Source organism: Daphnia pulicaria, chromosome 6 (genome assembly GCF_021234035.1).
Source record: "Daphnia pulicaria isolate SC F1-1A chromosome 6, SC_F0-13Bv2, whole genome shotgun sequence".
NCBI classification, from domain to species: domain Eukaryota; kingdom Metazoa; phylum Arthropoda; class Branchiopoda; order Diplostraca; family Daphniidae; genus Daphnia; species Daphnia pulicaria.
The window spans coordinates 4,442,642-4,461,498 of record NC_060918.1 but is presented as its reverse complement, the minus strand read 5'-3'; the positions used below and the strand labels follow the sequence as shown (position 1 = coordinate 4,461,498).

General features: G+C 38.1%; 5 protein-coding genes and 1 pseudogene across 8 annotated transcripts; 2 read left to right on the top strand and 4 right to left on the bottom strand.

The window, feature by feature from the left end:
* The first annotated feature begins 713 nt into the window (after nt 1–713).
* Nucleotides 714–3,232, top strand: LOC124341730 (protein spinster-like). The gene is given in 9 exon segments (XM_046794667.1): nt 714–974; nt 1,272–1,404; nt 1,465–1,680; nt 1,753–1,768; nt 1,770–1,960; nt 2,050–2,184; nt 2,691–2,952; nt 3,049–3,140; nt 3,217–3,232. Coding segments are annotated over 9 exon segments (1,146 nt in total). The 5' UTR covers nt 714–889.
* Nucleotides 3,214–5,268, top strand: LOC124342459. 2 transcript variants are annotated; one of them, XM_046795450.1, is made up of 4 exons: nt 3,214–3,482; nt 3,549–3,592; nt 3,824–3,922; nt 4,548–5,268. In XM_046795450.1, exons 1-4 carry the CDS (start codon nt 3,274–3,276, stop codon nt 4,679–4,681), a joined length of 486 nt encoding a protein of 161 aa, XP_046651406.1. In that variant the 5' UTR covers nt 3,214–3,273; the 3' UTR covers nt 4,682–5,268. The 2 variants fall into 2 exon arrangements, with proteins under 2 accessions (XP_046651406.1, XP_046651407.1); XM_046795451.1 differs by lacking the exon at nt 3,824–3,922.
* A 381-nt stretch (nt 5,269–5,649) lies between these two features.
* LOC124342399 lies at nt 5,650–8,054 on the bottom strand (annotated as a pseudogene).
* A 1,155-nt stretch (nt 8,055–9,209) lies between these two features.
* LOC124342421 (carboxypeptidase B-like) lies at nt 9,210–11,801 on the bottom strand. 3 transcript variants are annotated; one of them, XM_046795412.1, is made up of 11 exons: nt 11,531–11,801; nt 11,305–11,415; nt 11,054–11,200; nt 10,802–10,970; nt 10,540–10,743; nt 10,290–10,400; nt 10,087–10,213; nt 9,934–9,983; nt 9,731–9,850; nt 9,574–9,658; nt 9,210–9,474 (listed from the first exon to the last, which is right to left on the bottom strand). In XM_046795412.1, exons 2-11 carry the CDS (start codon nt 11,376–11,378, stop codon nt 9,299–9,301), a joined length of 1,263 nt encoding a protein of 420 aa, XP_046651368.1. In that variant the 5' UTR covers nt 11,379–11,415; nt 11,531–11,801; the 3' UTR covers nt 9,210–9,298. The 3 variants fall into 3 exon arrangements, with proteins under 3 accessions (XP_046651368.1, XP_046651369.1, XP_046651367.1); XM_046795413.1 differs by lacking the exon at nt 11,531–11,801 and adding an exon at nt 11,497–11,513; XM_046795411.1 differs by lacking the exon at nt 11,531–11,801 and having other exon boundaries at nt 11,305–11,479.
* A 254-nt stretch (nt 11,802–12,055) lies between these two features.
* LOC124342423 (carboxypeptidase B-like) lies at nt 12,056–14,454 on the bottom strand. Its single transcript, XM_046795415.1, has 10 exons — nt 14,229–14,454; nt 13,990–14,130; nt 13,706–13,874; nt 13,429–13,632; nt 13,189–13,299; nt 12,982–13,105; nt 12,857–12,906; nt 12,635–12,754; nt 12,465–12,549; nt 12,056–12,380 (listed from the first exon to the last, which is right to left on the bottom strand). The coding sequence occupies exons 1-10, from the start codon at nt 14,303–14,305 to the stop codon at nt 12,205–12,207; spliced, it is 1,257 nt and encodes a 418-aa protein (XP_046651371.1). The 5' UTR covers nt 14,306–14,454; the 3' UTR covers nt 12,056–12,204.
* Nucleotides 14,455–15,086: 632 nt separating this feature from the next.
* On the bottom strand, nt 15,087–17,569 carry LOC124342422 (carboxypeptidase A1-like). The gene is made up of 10 exons (XM_046795414.1): nt 17,409–17,569; nt 17,027–17,167; nt 16,779–16,947; nt 16,501–16,704; nt 16,267–16,377; nt 15,970–16,093; nt 15,839–15,888; nt 15,637–15,756; nt 15,466–15,550; nt 15,087–15,369 (listed from the first exon to the last, which is right to left on the bottom strand). The coding sequence occupies exons 1-10, from the start codon at nt 17,486–17,488 to the stop codon at nt 15,194–15,196; spliced, it is 1,260 nt and encodes a 419-aa protein (XP_046651370.1). The 5' UTR covers nt 17,489–17,569; the 3' UTR covers nt 15,087–15,193.
* Between the last annotated feature and the right edge of the window lie 1,288 nt (nt 17,570–18,857).

The window sequence follows — 18,857 nt, the reverse complement described above, 5'->3', positions numbered from 1 at the left end:
GCATGCACATTTATTATCTAGCTTATGCATATTCCTTACCGGATTGCTATAATTTTAATGAATTTCATTTAATTAATTTACCCTTAAGTGCCAGTCGCGGGTCTTTCCAGTATGGGAATTTAAGGCATAGGAACCGGACGAGGAATTTTAGTTTCCCATCAGATGAGGAATTAACCCCGCCGACTAGGCACCTTATTTAAACAAAAAAAAAATTATGTCTTAAGGGGTATTACTAAGAATTGTGCAGTGGCTTCATATCTAGATTGCACACTGTAGGTATCGCATGCACCTGCGCAATTACAAAAACTGAATTACACCAATTGATGTAATAATTCGTTTAATACATTGTTCATTTTTCTATTTATAAATCTCTGGGACATGTTAATAGCAGCAACAGGAAAAATGCAAATTATGTCAAATTTCGCATTTTTCGTTCTTTTGTTGGTATGACTATCGGGTGCGCAGTAGGCATGTTTCGTAATTCGTTTGAGGAAGGTCACGCACAAGCACTTACCGTCGAATACCGTCTATATTGAAACTTTTAAAAAATTGCCCTTTAACGTATTGTTTTGAAAAAACTAATCAGTCCATTGATTCTCGAAAGAAAAAAATTGAAATAAATGAGCAGAATTTTGGTCACCTGACATCAACGCGGTGTGTTATTTTTTTTTTTTTCAAAAAGTTCGTCTGCTTGGTTGTGGTGTAAGATTGTAGGCTGCTCACGTTTCACGTGGTTCGCATTTTTCAAATTAACGCAGTGCTCGACATTCCATTGTAAATTCAATGGCTTCCAGCAATAAAACTGAAGTGACGTGTGCCTATTTCCTGCAGACAAAGAAAAGATATTGCCGAATGTCAGTTAAGACCGGACGCAAGTTCTGCGGTGAGCATGCCTCTTTGGAAGTGGCCAATCAAGTCTGCCCTACATCAGCTGCCAAATATGCACGAACGCCCTGTCCCTACGACCCCAATCAGTAATAACAAACATGATTATTTAAATTTGGGTTTCTTTTATGGAGATATGGTCTGTTGTACATTAATGGACACATTTACAAGTAATTGGTGGAATTCTTGAATCTGTTAGTTACGTCTTGACTGAACAATAACAATAATGTGTCACATTTTCAGTTCATGTTTTGTATCACAACTGGCAAAGCACATGGAGAAGTGTAATTCAAAATCCCAACCTCTGCCAGAATGAAAAAAAAAGAATAAAACACTTCATGATATTTAGTTAGTCACATTTTAATCTTGATTTTTTGTTTTAACAGGAATTTTAACCCAAATACAATGTGATCTCAATATCGGAGATACAGAGGGTGGCCTGCTTCAAACAGCTTTCGTCGCCATTTACATGATATGCGCCCCCGTATTTGGCTACCTGGGTGATCGATACTCTCGAAGGTATTTTCATGTTATTTGATTTCCGGATTGTTCGTTCCAATATCATTTTTATCCATCCAGGCTTATCATGGCTGCCGGTATTTTCGTCTGGAGCCTGACAACATTACTTGGCTCTTACATGACAAATTTCTGGGCTTTCCTGGTCATGAGGAGCCTTGTAGGTGTGGGAGAAGCTTCCTACTCAACCATAGCACCTACCATCATTTCAGACTTATTTGTTGGCGATCCTCGCTCAAAATTCCTAGCCCTATTCTATTTCGCAATTCCGGTCGGGAGGTAAATGATTAATCTTCGTCCTCGTTACTCTTGACGGAGCTTTTGTCTAATCGTAGTATCAAAAACTTCCAGTGGACTAGGTAACATCTTACATCGTTGGCTCAGAAGCATCTAGAGTGATGGGATCGTGGCATTGGGGCCTTCGAGTCACGCCAGTTTTCGGGGCCGTAGCCGTGCTCCTGATTTTGCTGGTCGTCCAGGATCCTCCACGCGGCGAATCTGAAGGCGCCCATCTTTCAGCCACGAGTTGGTGGGACGACATTAAATCACTCGGCAAAAAGTCAGTCAAGATTAATTTTTAATTATGGCCTTGTGTGAGTGTGTCGCTTAATCAGCGTTTTTACTTTTTCGTTTTATTTGTCACGACAGCAAAAGCTTTGTGATGTCCACAGCAGCTTGCACAGCGGTGGCCTTCGTCGCTGGAGCTCTGGCATGGTGGGGACCCAAGTTTATCGCATTGGGTTTGGCCACTCAACAAGGTCACCAGGATGTTTCATTGGATGAGTACGTCAACTTCCATCTTTACTCGTTTGATTTGCTAGACTATATCTAAACTGATTTATTGAACTTGAAAATTAAATGGGGTTGCCAATTAATTACGATTAGCGTTCCGCTCATCTTCGGCGCTGAAACTGTGTTGGCCGGAATTCTGGGTGTCTTAGTTGGATCTCTTTTAGGGCAGAGACTTCGTCGGGACTATCCGACTTCCGATCCGCTTGTTTGCGGAGTGGGCCTATTGTTAAGCGCACCCTTCATGGTGGGCACCTTGATTCTGGCTTCAGGTGCATCGGCCATTACTACATTCATCCTCATGTTCTATGGCCAGTTGTTTTTAAATTTGAACTGGTCCCTCGTAGCTGACATTACTTTGGTAAAAATTAAAATCGTGTCGATTACGTTGTGGTCGTGATAATGGGTTTTTATCAAGGGATAGTGAAAGTGTTTCCCATGCTTTATCCGTCAAAAGTGTCGTCATTAAATATTGTTTGTGTTTGATTTTTTTACTCTAGCGTATCGTACATTTTCGGCTTGATTGCCATGATCGCTGGTTTACTGGGCGTTCCCCTTGGATCTTTCCTCGGCCAAAAATTGCGCGTCCGCTATCAGCGGGCCGATCCCATCGTTTGCGGCATGGGTATGCTGTTTTCCACTCCGCTCATGCTAGCTGCGTTGTTTATCGCAGGATGGAACACCACCACTTGCTTTGTGGTCGTCTTCTTTGGTCAAGTCCTGCTCAATTTGAATTGGGCAATTGTGGCTGATATCCTGTTGGTATGTGATTATTGTCATTGTTCTTCCGTTCGTTTGGTGGTCGGTTACTGTTATTTTTCCGCTTATGTCTAACTTTGTTTTAAATATTTTTTCCAGTATACGGTAATCTTAACGCGACGATCAACCGCTGAAGCGTTCCAAATTCTATTTTCACACGCACTGGGTGACGCCGGCTCTCCTTATTTGATGTCAGGTAAAACGAGAAATTATCATATGATTTTGTGCTCTTTTAGTTTATCAATCTATTTCTATTATTGTCATTAGATCTCCGAAATTCTGAAGAAATCCTTTTCGACTCCGGCTGCATTCGTCGAAGGCGCCATGGTTCTAAACTCGACTGTTTCGTCAATTGTGAGCGACTTTGTTACGAGTTCACCTGATATGAATGTCAGCGCAAACTGTTCCAGTTCAGGAACGTCATCTATAGATCTCACCACTGTTGAAGGCGACTTCAAAGCCCTACAGTGGGCCATGTCTATCACGATAGTCGTGGAAGTTCTCGGTGCTCTCTTCTTTTTCGGAACAGCATGGTATGCATTGTTTTCATTAAGAGAAATCCAAGTTTCCCAACTGAAAAGATTATTTTTTAAATATAGGTACATCGTGGAGGACAAAGCCAAAGTTGATCTCGCAGTAGCAGGTCAGTGCCGTTTATACTAACATTTCATTGTCAAAATTGATTGCATCGCTTCAAAGTGAAGATGCATGATCGTTTTGATGGTACGTCGGTGAACTAATACTCTTTCTGGTGGCTTTTGTCTTTTTATGTATGTGGCTCCTTCTGCTTTCTATCGGTTCTTTCTTCCCGACTGGATTGTGTGTCCTGTGTGCATGTTTTTAATCAACGCTCACCATAAAATAAAACGCACAGACGGCTCACGCGGTTTCCGAGCCGTAAGCATGAAGGAGTTGCCCGCGTCCTTGATGTGGAACAGCCATCCCTCTGACTTGGTGACGTCTAAAATAATAGGTTAGTCGGGCCGACTTTATCGTCGAACTTATTAGACAAATGGGGAAATGAGATCGTATTGATAAGATTTGATGCTAGATCTGTGATGTTTTGATTTGATTTTCCATTTGCGTTTTATTTCAAAGTATTGAATTTTCTCTACTTTTAAAGTGATGTCACAGTGCACGAGTGTCCTTTATGCAGAGTTTTGGCTTTGTTTCAATAACACACACTTCAGCTGAAGGGCTTTAAACTTTGATGTTGGGTAATGGACTTAAAAGAAAAGAGAAGTGGATGATGGCACGAGTTTTTTCATTGTCTTGGTTTCCAGTTTTATCTGTGAATTTATTTGTCAGCGTGAATGGGTGAAATTTTGCCCAATTTGATTCCTTTTATTTCTCTATTTTTTCAAGTCCCTTGCGAGTATGCCATTATACTTGATTTGTTCATTTTAGTTTACATCCCGTATGTTCTTGCGTTATCTATTTCGTCATTGACTTGTGGATGGTGCAAGGTGTATTTTGTTTATCTGCGTTGTGATCCATTCGTGGTTTAATCTGTCGATCGGTGTCGAGTGTCAACGTTTTGACATGCGGGGAAAGCCGATGAGTCAACGATACTATTTTTCTTTCTGAAATCTCTGTAGGTTTGGGATTCGATGATGAAACGAGGCAACTATCGCCGTCAAGAAATCGGCGGCCAGACAGCAATGGAACACCCGAAGAAGAGCAACCCATCACCATCATCGCTCCAGCTTCCGATTATCTTTCGGTCATTTAAAAAAGGAACAAGAAAAGATCCCTCCTGAACATAAGAGTTGTTGCGCATTCTTTGTTGATGGACCCTTTTGTTTCTTCATGGACAAACCCAACCCCTTGTCTAGTCTTTCGTGGCTCCGTGTTTAGACTCATCCAAATCAGGACCCCTTCCTAAATTATCAGTCTCTCATTCCCGACCTGTTCCCGGCTTGAGGCAAAAGGCTGTACGCATTGACTTAATTTATACGATTGTTATCAACCGAGATGCTCAAAACATCACTGTTGTAGACAACTCCTCTTCCTAGCACCGACTAGATTTTTTTTTTCGTTGTTAAGATTCTCTTTGTGTGCTTGCTTTTTTAACAACACAAATAAGCTATTACCTGCTATGAATTCTGCCAATGACATCTTATCAGAAGTCATAGTTAAAGTTGATAAATTTGTTAGTTTTCAAAATCAAGAGGAAACGATCAAGAAAGAATTAGATACCCGAATCCGTTCCATCCTCAACAATTCCTACTCTGTTGTTGTTGGTCCTTTGGAGAAAATTCCACCTGGAGCAGCCTTCATTTTGCACGGCTACTGCGACAACTTCGAGGCTCCATTCAAGAAACGTGTGATCATTTTGACTGCCACATTTGATTCTGACAAGCCCCTTAACTCGAAACAATTAGAAAAAAGACTTCACGAACTTTGGGATCACAAATTAGGCGAAGACAAATCCGCCTCTATCGTCTCACGAATTGCTAACAACGTTGTTTTTATCGAACCCGAAACCGGCTCCATGCCATGCACTACTTGACGCACCAGAAAGTTTAAAAGAAAAGGATGTTATCATGTCAGAATACTTTGTGATAATACAAATTTGTTTAACCAATAAAAAATGCAGTATCTATATGTACGGCGGCATCTTAGGATGTTTTAATTTTTTAACGATAAACAGAGAATTTATAATTAATTAATTAGAAGACAAATTTTATAAAATCCTGATTAATTTCCGTAGAATGTATTTCAATATGCCTATAAATGCAAAATGCATGCTTCTTCAAACAGAAGTCGTGGACACCACAGCATAGCATTTCTCTAATCAGGTTAACATTCTTTTAAACAATGCTAAAGATCCTGATTCAGTCACTCAGACTTGCATGGAGAAATTTTCGATAAAATGAGTTGATAGGTCTATTGAAAAAAAAATTGCATTGATTTTTCCTGAGTTATTCAGGCCTATTTAAAATTCATATCCGTCAAACGAAGCCGAGTGCCCTCTTTACATTCCGTTGTATGCAGGTCCGCCACCTCCTTCGGGAGCGACCCAATTGATGTTTTGACTGGGATCTTTGATGTCACATGTTTTACAGTGAATGCAGTTTTGGGCGCTAATTTGAAACTTTTTACCCTGCCCATCTTCCGTTGGCACGTATTCGTAAACACCTGGATTAAGAATCATTTGAATCAAGACTACGTCATTACAACAAGTTGGAAAATTTTTTACCAGCAGGACAGAAGCGACCTTCTGGACCATCAAATACAGTTAGATTTTGCTTGATTTGGATCGTGTCGTCCATCAGAGTCAAATGAGGCGGTTGATCACCTTCGTGGTTCGTTCCTGTTAAGGCCACTGAAGTCAGTAAATCAAAAGTAATTTTTCCATCTGGCTTGGGGTAATCAATGGGCTGGCATTGAGCGGCAGGTTTTAGCTTTCGATGATCGGCTCCTGCGAACAAAAAAGTGATTATCTATCTGTTTAAAGCCAATATTTCAAGGTGGTCTATCGTGATGCGTAAAAGTCCAAGGCTCTTTCCCTCGACCGAGAACATAAAAAAGGCCGGTGTATAAAAGCCCGCCATATAATCCGAGCGAAGAGCTAAAAGACGGCCTCACATTTCTGACGCTTTGGAGTTCATTCCACACGCAACTGTTGCGAATGCGCTCCTCGTAGACAACGGGGTTGATGCCGACCGTTTCTTGTGGTATTTCGCTGTTTATGGTGTCAAATATACTTTCAGCTGCTAACATGGCACTCTTCATAGCGTTATGTGTTCCTTTGATTTTCGGGACATTCATGAATCCAGGTGAACAGCCAACCAAGCAACCTCCCGGGAAAGTCAAGTTTGGAATTGATTGCAAACCTCCTTCATTAAGAGCACGAGCTCCATAACCAATCCTAATGGAAAACGATAATCAATTCAGTGGAAATGAAAATTTAAAAGGGATTATACCTTTTCGCTCCTTCTAATATTGGTTTGACGGAAGGGTGAAGTTTCCATCGCTAGAATTCTTTGTACGGGCTAATAAATGGGTTACGGTAGTCAAGTCCAATAACGAGGCCCATAGCTATCAGAGGGGTCTTGTTTTCATCAGTTACGTGGTAAAGGAATGATCCTCCGTATGTCGTTCTCTCCTACAACCATACAAGAAGAATTAAGTACGCGTGTTTATACAGGAGAGTTAGTTCAATCAAATACATACCAATGGCCAGCCGACAGTGTGTTCTATCCGTCCTGGATGATGCTTAGCAGGATCAATTTCCCACAATTCTTTCAACCCAATTGCATAAGTTTGTGGTTCACATTCGGTGCGTAAGTTGAATTTTTTGTAAATTCCTTTGGCCAAGTGGCCATGGCAACCCTCGGCAAAGATTGTGCATTTAGCGTGTAACTCCATGCCTCTGGCAAATGTATCCTATTTGAGGATTAAATTAACATTAAGAATGCAACGTTCGAAAAGAGCGGAGTTGACATTTGGATTCATTACCTTGGGAGAACCATCTTTTGGTATACCAACATCGTTAGTGGCGATACCTTTTTAACACTACCATCTTCATGGTAAAGAACTTCAGATGCTGCTCTATGCAGGATAAATTTCAACACCCAACTCTTCCGCTTGAGAAACTCAGCCTCTGAACAAACTAGCCTAGTCTCACAATCATGGCATGATTATGCATTGGGAAACCTAGACATAGCACACATAAGAACTCAACAACAGCAGCTAATTGGTTTAAAGTCTTAAATTACCAGGAAATATAGGTAGTGGAACTCTGTGCTTTTCAGTTAAAAGAGCAAATTTATCTTCAGTAACAGGAGTGTGAAGTCAGGAATTAATTCATTTAAGGCCCCAAGTTCCAAACAAGCTCCAGATAATGTATGTCCGCCTGATATCACTTGTTATGTAATCCAACATTTAAACTGAACTTGGGTTAATCAGGTGTCACAATCTAGTACCTATTTCTGCAGTTTTTTCAACAACACAAACTCTCATTTCTTTCTCGTGCTGTGCAGCAAGTTGCTTTAGTCGTATTGCAGCAGACATACCAGCAGGTCCACCACCAACAATAACAACATCAACCTCATCTACTGCTCTTTCCATTCCACACCTGGTGAATATTAATTAACAAACTGTACTGCCATTTCACTTAATTAAACGAGATTTATTTTCATAAGCTAGATTTATATACCTTCCCATCGTGCATCCTTTTCTCTTGGATGGACGGTATAATGGGTCGTAATTTTAGGGAAAGACTGTTCTGTCCATGAATACAAACGTTTAAAAACTAAACCACCGTTTCGACCTGGATCATTTAAATTTAAATATTTGAACTGTTAAACAATAGCTCTTCAGAATATTTTACCATTGTGCAGTGATCGTAAAACAAGACCGGGAACCATTTTTGTCAACAACTCAGTACAAACAAAATCGCAATCTGGTGTAGAAGCAGACGACGCGGACTCGCTGAGTCAACATTTCTTATTATGCAATAACTCTGGGAAAAAATGCTAGGGTTTTTCCTTAAGGAGGAGTGGTCATTTTAAAGATGGAACTTCTCTCTAGGTTATAAAATCCCAACGGCCAACGTCCCAGAGAGCCTACGTGACGTTTGGACAAGCAAATAATGATAACGGTCTTCGGCCCTTATTCGGAGACCTCACGTCCGCTCACGTCCACCACCAAAGCGCTAAGCGTTATAAACAGAAATCGTAATCTCTTATATTTATAGGTCACCAAGAACTTGTATATTGAACAAAACACATTAAATATCTGTTACAAGTATCTATTTAAGGGAGAAGAATCAAGATTAAGTGGGCTAAAGGCTGGCTAAAGGTGAATGTCAGTTTTTACTACGTATCCCACTGTGTCTTTACTTTTCGCCATTGGAAAGCCCGCAATATGTTTGCATTCAACAAATCAACGAAAATTTAATAAATAAGAATATGTTTAAAATTAATTCGGGTTGCGGTGCATACACACATTATTCTTACTAAAATACCGTCTTTTTTTTACCAAAATAAATTAATTTTCGAAACACAGGCGCTAGTTGCGTCTTTCGTGGAAAATATTCAATTGTTTATTACATCCGAGATTACATTAGCAAATAGGGAGGTTAAATGCTCTTTCCGTTGTTGCGTGTTCAACCAGCAATCTCTCTTTGATTAAAAATGGTTGCCTAATTTAATTGCTTTAGCTACAGTCAGACGATATTATAAAATCGTACGCTCAAATATTTTTTAGTAGCCTATTATGCAAGGTATTACGCATTTAAAAATTTGAACTGATACATTTTCAATCTTTATTTCAGTTTCAACAGAAAATCCAAGATTTTTTTTTTACCGGGTACCTACAACTGCAGCTGTCGACACCACACTTAAATCGCGTTAACAAAAGCCTTGATCCCGTTCCACGTTTCGATTGCTGTCGGAACTATTTGATCAGGCGGCAATTGGAAGCCGTAAGTTCCATCGTCACGTAACTCAATTGTATACGAGTGAACCACTCCTTCAGCCTCGTAATAATAATCAGTGGTGACCCCCGATCCGACATCTATAAAGTAGAACAGCAACAAATTACCTCACGCCAATTAAGATATCTGCTGATGAATTCTTTATATAGCCTACACACTATTACAAAAGTGAAACTTACAGAGAGCGGTGGCGAAGCTGCCATATGTGTACTGAGTCCCATAAACAGCAGTAATTGCATTGACACCTATTTCCATGGCACGCAGCTGAATTAAGGAATATGGAAATGTTAAAAAAGATCTGCATTACAGCAATTTAAGCCGTTTAAAACGAATCACCATTTCAGCGTATTCTGGTGGGAATTCAGTGGAATAACCGTAAGGAGAAAGCCACTGTTGGTCGTATGAATGAACGGAGATGGCCGATTTGACTCTTCCGCGGTCGGCGGCGATTAAATCCTTCGGAGTGGCGCACGAAATTAGTATTTAAATTTGATTCAAACAAACAAATAGGGAATCCTTTTAATGATAAAATTACCTACCCTAATTGCGCAGGACTCTAGCTCAGAAAACGCAACTTCTCCACTGTAAGCTGATAAAACATAGATAATGTTAGGTAGAAATTAAAATGCAATTAAAATCAAATTAATGCAATAAAATTTAAAAAAAAAAGTAAAATAAAATTTTCTTTTTACTAGTAGAGCATGGTGAGTCAGAGCTACCACTAGAGCCACCAAAACCAATCGGGAAGTTTCGGTTGACATCGACACCGCGACAAGTTGACCCGTTGATGAAAACGCGATTTTTTCTCCATAATCGGTCCTTGAAAAAATTTAATTTCAGAAAAAAATATGTCCTCATTGTTCAGTGTGAGCAAAATAATAAGCTTACTACTTACGTTACTCCAGGTGTATGCGTATCCATCTGGATTTGCGATTGGAACAAATTTCCAATCATATTGATCAACGAGTGCAGTGATCTCCGAATCTGAACCATATCCGGATGTTATCTAAAAAGAAAATACATTGATAAATGTGATTATGTGTCGCCCTAAAATATTTTAATAATTCAAGCGCGTTAGTTGAATTTAAAAAATTAATAATTAAAAAATTGAAATTAATAAATAAGATCATTGGAAAATGGTTAACCTGATCTATAATCCAAATGCAAGTAGCGGCGGTGATCCATTCTCTTGCATGCATGTTGCATTCGAAAAAGAGGACGGGTTTATTAGCGGAAAGATCACTGCTGATTATTGTTTGAACAATATCACGACCCTCTTGACTTGAACCTCCAATTTTGGTCGAAACTAACGCATTGGTGTTAGCTAGATCAGCCAAATAAGCCATCACCTGTGAAAAATATATAATAAGCCATGTATCATTTTCTGGGCAAAAAGTGAATTTTTACCTCTTCGTATGTGTGATAATTTTCGAGGTCAATGGCCTTATTGCCATTGTAGAGTGCACGGCGGAGAGCGATGTTCTGTTGCTCCTGTCGTTCCATCTCGCCCAGATCGGCGATTTGAATTTTGTGAAAGATGTTCATGTCCTTTAAAGTTTGGACAACGGAACTGTACCTGTTAGGAAAATTATTAAAATATATGCCTGTATGTATTGGTCATAGCAATGTTATTTAGAAATTTAACAGTATGCATTGTACCATTCGGGACTGACGTGAATGTCAACAAATTTGCCGATTTTGGTCGGAAGGAACCAGAAATCAACGAAGCTAATGGATTGCGTGGACCAGTCTTTCAATACGTCCAATTGTTCCGTTGTCTTAGGAAAGGCTCGGATTACCACATGCCTTCATCAGCAATAAATGAAAGCTTTTTGAAATACTCGGACATTTAACAATAACAAATTGCAGAAGTAAATAATAATATCTCTTCTTTGATAATAAATTAATACCCGTTGTAATCAATTTTGGCCGCAGCTGCGATGGACAGCAGCAATCCACAATACATCGCAATGGGGATCTTCATTTCTTTTGTTTTTCTTTTTACACTGAACTAATCACGACTGAGAAACAAAAAACACAAAAGTCGAAACTGAATTGTTTGGAAATTGTAAGTAATTGTTAGGACATATCCCATCGATCACCTTGAGAACCTTATCTTTCACTTTTACGTTTTACCTGTCGTCGTACAAATCGTGAGTTGATAGCCTGCTACTGACAACTGAGTAACAATTATAAAAATATGTTGCCTATGTCCCAGAGTTAACCAAAAAGACGAAGCTTTTGAAAATGGATGTTCGAAATAAAAGTTGTGCGGCACACTTAATTTGTTATATATGTAGAACACGGTTGTGCAAGATGCGTTGCATTTTATATTATATAATTATGAATTACGAACACAAAATATACTCTTATCTATTTTTCTGTCTTCTTTTTTATGTCGTGTTGTCTTTCAACTTCATACACGGGACTGCTGACCTGACAACAAACCAAAAAGCAAAATTTACACTTATCAACAAGTAACCAGCAAACAACACTACAACAGTTATCAGCTAAAAAAAAACCAGTCTGCAATAATATTTGAAATGATAAACGTAAAAAAATATGTAAATGTACCATACTGATTTTTGAACATTATATTCAACCAGCGATATTAACCATAAAAGACGAGTGTTCACCACAAACGAGAGAATGAGGTTGCTGTTCTAACATAATATTGTATTTATTTCTTCATGAAAATAGGTTTCAAAAGTAGCGAAAAATAGCATTTTATTCCCGCCGTATTATGACCGACATCGAAATATATTCTCTCGCATGTGGATAATTTCTTAATTTGCGAAGCTGTGCATCACTTAGATTGCGTTGATCATTGCTTTCAGTCCGTTCCATGTTTCGATGGCCGTCGGCACAATTTGATCAGGGGGCAACTGGAAGCCATAGGTTCCTGAGTCACGAAGTTCAATGGTGTAGGAATGAACGATCCCTTCATTTTCGTAATAATGATCAGTGGTCACGCCAGAAGCAATATCTGGAAAATAATTGGAATTTTTTAAAATTAATTCCGTCTTTATTAGTCTAAAAACTATTCACGAAAAAGACTCAAACTCCTCACAAATGGTAACTGCTGTGTTTCCGTACGTGTACTTAGTCCCGTAAGTAGCTGTCAACGCACCGACGGCGATTTCCATTGCACGGAACTGACGAGAAAAATAATTTATAATCACAACATGTTTTTGAAACCGAAAATATCTCGATCACATTTTAAATTTTACCAAATTTTACCATTTCGGGGTATTCTGGAGGCAAATCAGTGGTGTAACCATAAGCTGACAAAAACATTTGAGAGTAGGAGTGCATGGACACAGCTGTTTTCACTCTCCCGCGGTCAGCGGCAATAAGGTCCTTTAATTAATTATCGAGATAAGAAATTAAGATCCATGGATTTCATGCATAGAATTTTCGTACAATTAATAATTTCTGAAAAATAAAAAAAAAATTACTTACTCTGAGTGCGCTAGACTCTTTCTCGGAAAATGCAACATTTCCTCGGAAAGCTAATCACAGAGAAATGTTGTAAATTCTGGAATAAAGAATGTCAATCTATTACAACTATTGAAAACAATTTATACTATTGGAACAGGGATCGTCTGATGATCCAGTACCGCCAAACCCAGCTAGAAAGTTGCGATTGACATCTACACCAATACACGTGGAACCGTTGTTAACGATGCGAGTTTTTCTCCAATTACGATCCTATGCTTTTAGATTTTTAATTCAGTTAGAACAAGATATTTTCACACATTTTCAGACAGTTTTTATCAAGTCTATATACTTACGGTGCTCCAGGTATAAGCGTATCCATCTGGATTGGCAATAGGAATGAATTTCCAATCATATTGATCGACGAGCGCAGTAATTTCAGGATCGGATCCGTATCCACTTGTAATCTATGCACATAAAAGTTTAGAAAATATTCAATTTCACAGTTTGATAAAACTAAAGATCCAATCGGTTTTATCAAGGAGAGGAGCTATTAAGGGACATCAGAAAAAATATTCTACTCATGCATAAAATACCTGATCAATAATCCAAATGCAAGTGGCACCGGTAATCCACTCACGGGCATGTATATTGCAGTCGAAGAAATGGACGGGTTTATTGGCAGAAAGGTCACTGCTAATAATTGCTTGGACAATATCGCGACCCTCTTCACTTGTACCTCCAGTCTTGAGTGAAACTATCGGATTGGTGTTAGCTAGGTCAGTCAAGTAAGCCATCACCTATGCAGAACGAATGTATAACAGTAAAAGCCATGTATGACGTCATTTATTGGGCAAAGAGTTATATTTTTACCTCTTCGTATGTGTGATAATTTTCAACATCAATTGCTTTGTTGCCATTGTAGAGTGCACGGCGTAGGGCAATGTTCTGTTGTTCTTTTTTGTCTAGTTGACCGAGATCAACAATTAGGATTTTATGACTGATGTTTCTCTCAGCCAATAGCTGAGTGACGTGAGCGTAAATTGGGAAAGAATAGCAAAATTAGAATAAAATCTACTAACGCACGTACCGTAAGATCAAAAAAATGAATAATTCTGTTAGTTTATTATATATTGGCTTAAAGAGTAAAGACTCACGATTCTGCATTGATGCGAATATCTGCAAATTGCTTGACTGCTGCAGGCAAGATCCAGAAATCGATCGAACTAGTTGATTCCCAATCGCGCAAAAATTCTAATTGCTCAGGAGTTTCGGGAATAGCGCGTAACACTAAATTCCTATAAAAATAGTTTGATTATAAGGTCCCATCAAATGTTTAAATCAATTTCGTATACTTATGCATTATTCTTTAAAAATTATATTTTAAACCTTTTACCCGGAATAATTAATTCTGGACGCTGAAGAGATGGCTAAAATTAAGGTGAATATGAGTGCTATTACGCAAATCTTCATTTTCAAACTTAATTATGAATCCTGGACTTGTAACCTTCAGCACGCAACCGGTAGAAACTGGTGATAAAGATCATGTAGCCGATCGTTCTCTTTGCTATTTGGCAATAATATCACACATCAGCCGGATCTGTTATCGCACGATAATCTTGTTTTCATGTACTTTTGTACTGCTGTACCATCAACTGTCAACAAACAAAATTGGTCCATGGTGAACGAGACGACTTTAGAACGTAAACAAGTCAACAACAACAAAGTTTCGATTATTTGCTTTAGCGCTATCAAAATTAGACTGTTCTAAATTGGGCCCAACCATCACCATAACCAAGTACAGTCTGCTGTACTGTACCGTAACCCACGTCAACGAAAATCGAGCTCCAGACTTACGTAAAACGTTAAGCGACGCACACACGGACTTGCGATAAAAGAAAACGACGGGAAAAAAACGTTGATATATAAGACATACACTTTCTGTTGACACGAGGAAAGAGACGTTTTATAGATAAAGTGTATTTTGATGTAGACGTGCAACTAAACATTGTGATAGATTAATTCGTCCATTCGTTTTGACAACCCATATCGTTCCTTGCAACTAAATAAGAATATACCATACTGAAAATTAAATAAGGAGGTTAAATAATGGCTTCAAGGGAATTTAAAATTTTTAATAATGTTGAATAGATTTGGCGGGAAGAAATCTCGCATAGAAACCACGGAATATTTATATGTTCAGCGAAATAAATGTTCTTTTTGTGATGTAATAATAATAGGATGCAAGACGAAATTCATTTATAAGGGTATATTATTTCATTTAAGTGTATACATATTTCTCATCATTATTGTGTCTGTATAGATGAAGAAAGCTATATCTGTTTCGTTGCGGGTGTTTTTTTAAATGGCATTTATGAAGGCTTTGATTCCATTCCAAGTTTCGGTAGCTGTTGGCACAATTAGTCTTGGGGGGAGTTCAAAACCGTACAGACCAGTATCACGTAGCTCAATAGTGTACGAGTGTACAACCCCTTCATTCTTATAGTAATGATCTGTGGTAGTGCCGGATGCAATGTCTACGGTTTAAGCAGAATTATGATGGTTAACAATAAATAAAACATTTTTGGAACGCGTAATAGAAAGAAAAATCATTCAGGAATTTAGAAACTTACAGAGGACAGTGCCGGTGCTACCGTAATCGTATACAGTTCCATAAGTAGCAGTGAGTGCATCGACGCCAGCCCTCATGGCACGTAACTAAAGTGGAAAAATAAAACGAATTTTAAACTCATCTCGACTCATCTCTATATTGTGGTGCAAGGTAATTATTTTTCTCGTCTTACCATTTCGGGGTACTCCGCTGGTAAAGCACTTGAATAAGAATAAGAAGATAGCCATAATTGAGAGTAGGAATGCATGGAGATGGCTGTTTTCACTCTTCCGGCATCGGCGGCAATCAGGTTCTTTTTTGACGAATAAGTACAAAAGATTTTTTGATTAATCGTCGAATTCAAATTAGTGAAGGTGATAACAAATTTGATATACTTTGAGCGTAATAGATTCCGGCTCGGAAAATTCTGCCGCTCCGTGAAAAGCTGATGGAGAAAGTGGCATTTAGCAGATTTCTAAAAAATTTTAAAGTCATACATGGTTTAAATAGCAAAAGCAATATTTACTTTCTGAACAAGGACCATTTGAGGAACCAGTACCACCGAAGCCAACAGGGAAGTTACGGTTAAGGTCGACGCCCACACAAACAGAGCCAGGGTTGACCGCACGATTCTTTCGCCAAAGTCGATCCTATAAGCATTGCGGAATGAGTAATGGTTTTAAGAAAAAAAATTGTTGGATTTTACTACTTAAAAGATTATTACAAAAAAAAAAGAAAAAATAAATTCAAATTTTTTTACCGGAGTCTCACCCATCAATGATTTTATGGATTTTACTTAAATTTTTTAGTTATAGCTACTTACATTGGTCCAGCTGAAGGCATACCCATCTGGATTGGCAATAGGAACAAATTTCCAGTCATACTGATCAACGAGCGCAGTTATTTCCGGATCAGAACCATATCCAGTAGTTATCTACATTATTTACGTATGAAAGCAAAAAATAAAATAAAAATAATAATAATAATTACAAAATGAAATGAAATCCGACGAACAAATAATTAACACCCTGGCAATAATAAATGTAACCATTCATACCGTGTCAATAATCCAAACGCAGGTGGCTGCGGTAATCCATTCTCTAGCGTGAATGTTGCAGTCAAACCAGGCGATTGGTTTATTAGCGGATAGGTCACTGCTGATTGTTGCCTGAACGATATCGCGACCCTCAATACTGGAACCTGCGACCATGGTGGTAACTAACGGGTTGGTGCTGGCCAGCTCAGCCAAATAGGCCATCACCTTTTAAATGATTTCAGTCTTAAGATTAAATATGGGTCGGTAAAGACCAAGAGAGTTGGGATTTAAAAGATTACCTCTTCATAGGTGTGATAATTTTCTACATCGATGGCCTTGTCACCATTGTAGAGCGCACGGCGAAGAGCAATTTCCTGTTGTTCCTGTCGTTCCAGCTCTCCGAGATTGGAAATCAAAATTTTGTGGTTCAATTTTTTATCGAGCAATATTTGGGCAACATGCTTGTACCTATTATCATCGTCATTACATTAAACAAAAGTATGTACAATGCATTATTTTTAACGTATATAATAAGCCAAGCGCATACGATTCAGGGCTGACGCGGATGTCGGTGAATGTTTTAGTTGTAGCTGCTCGGGACCAGAAATCAATAGAGCTGGTCGATTCCCAATCGCTCAAGAATTTTATCTGTTCTTCCGTTTTGGGGGATACACGGATCACCATATGACTTTGAAAGGACAAAATTAATAAATTTTATTGCTCTTTAATCCTAAAGTAATACAATTTGTTTTGTGGATGCTGCATGATTGATTGCTATATTTTTCCTACTTTCTTACAGATAGGGAGCAACGGTTACACATGACACGATTCGCTGGTAGAAAACAAACATTATCGTGCCTTGCATGGCTGTTGAAAATGCATTATTTTCTAATATAGGACAGATGATGCTGTAAAATGAAATAAAATACCCGGTGTAGTCGACTTTGACAGCTGTAGTACTGAGAGCCAGCAAAGCACAGATACAGAAGACCGGTCCGTGAATTCTCATTTTGAAAAGTTTTACAAAAAATGTTGCGAATGAATTCAAAATGACAACGTACAAAACAAAACCAATGAACGTAATGCAAGGATAAATTGCCAAGTCAGTTTTATAGTCTCACGATCAAACTTGTTATCATATTTAGAAAGCCTTTTCAAACATTAACGTATATTCATTTTTATCATGATCCCATATTTATCGACTAAATCTACTAACACAACCAAAGTCTAATATTAACCTTCACAAACCTTTGTCATTGGCCCATTGCGTAATCAATGCGCTGCTATACACTTTTGGTTCGTCAATATCGGTTAATCATAACCAACATGTCCTACTTGTGTCGTTTGGTGTGAACTACTCGCGTCACAGAGAACAAAATAAACGGTGAGACGACAAACAAGTTTTTTTTATTTCACGAGACGTGAACACGGCAGACAGAAATATATATTTGTAATATATATTTGTATTTTTTATATTATTTTTTTATATTTAGTATTCTTTGTAATATATTCAGAATCGAGTTAATTCTAATTCTAACGATGGCACGAAATTGCTTGGCATCACATTTTGCCCAACACGCATTAAAACTGGGCCACAAAAGCCACAAAAACATGTGCATTTGTTGCATTTTGCTGTCAACATTGCAGAGCTGCCGCATCATCCCAAATCCCCTTGTAGTACAGTCATTTTAGCATTTTCACCCAAAACAAATTTTTAAAAGCGATTTTTTAATGAGCTTTATTTATACCGATGTTTTCTTACTCTGTGTAAAACCCGCCCAAGAAAAAATAAAGGCGTCATATTAAAATGCGTTAAAAAATTAACTATCTGCTAAATGGTTTCTTTTTATTTAAAATTTTTTATTTAAAAAATACAGGGTTAAAGAAAATTGGAAGATTAACTTAAGTTCCAATTTTTGTTTAATTTCAATGTAATTTAGTATTTTATTATTATTTTATTAGTATTTTTTAAACAAAAAAATGAAAAATCCAAAGTGGGAAAAATAAAAGAAATTTCAAGATATTAGCAAAATACAGATTTGGAATGATTTGACAACTCTGCAAGAGGGGAAATAAAGGAAGAAAACGAATAAAATAAAAAAAAATTAATTTGAAATTAAATCGTCCCCTAATTTGGCACCACTGCTCCACCCCCTTTTCTCGTACTGGCCATGTTCACCACCTTCAAGCCCTTTGTTCAACGGGGCAGTTAGAAGAATTTTTTTGATTAGAATTAAGACCTTCTAGATTTGGGGAGGAGCAAAAACTTTTCACACACAATTTTCTCTGTCATGTAATTTTTCAGTTGCAAAAAACATACCCTCATGTATGGATTCTATATTGCTTTTCAATATGGAAATTGCTGTCACATATGAATA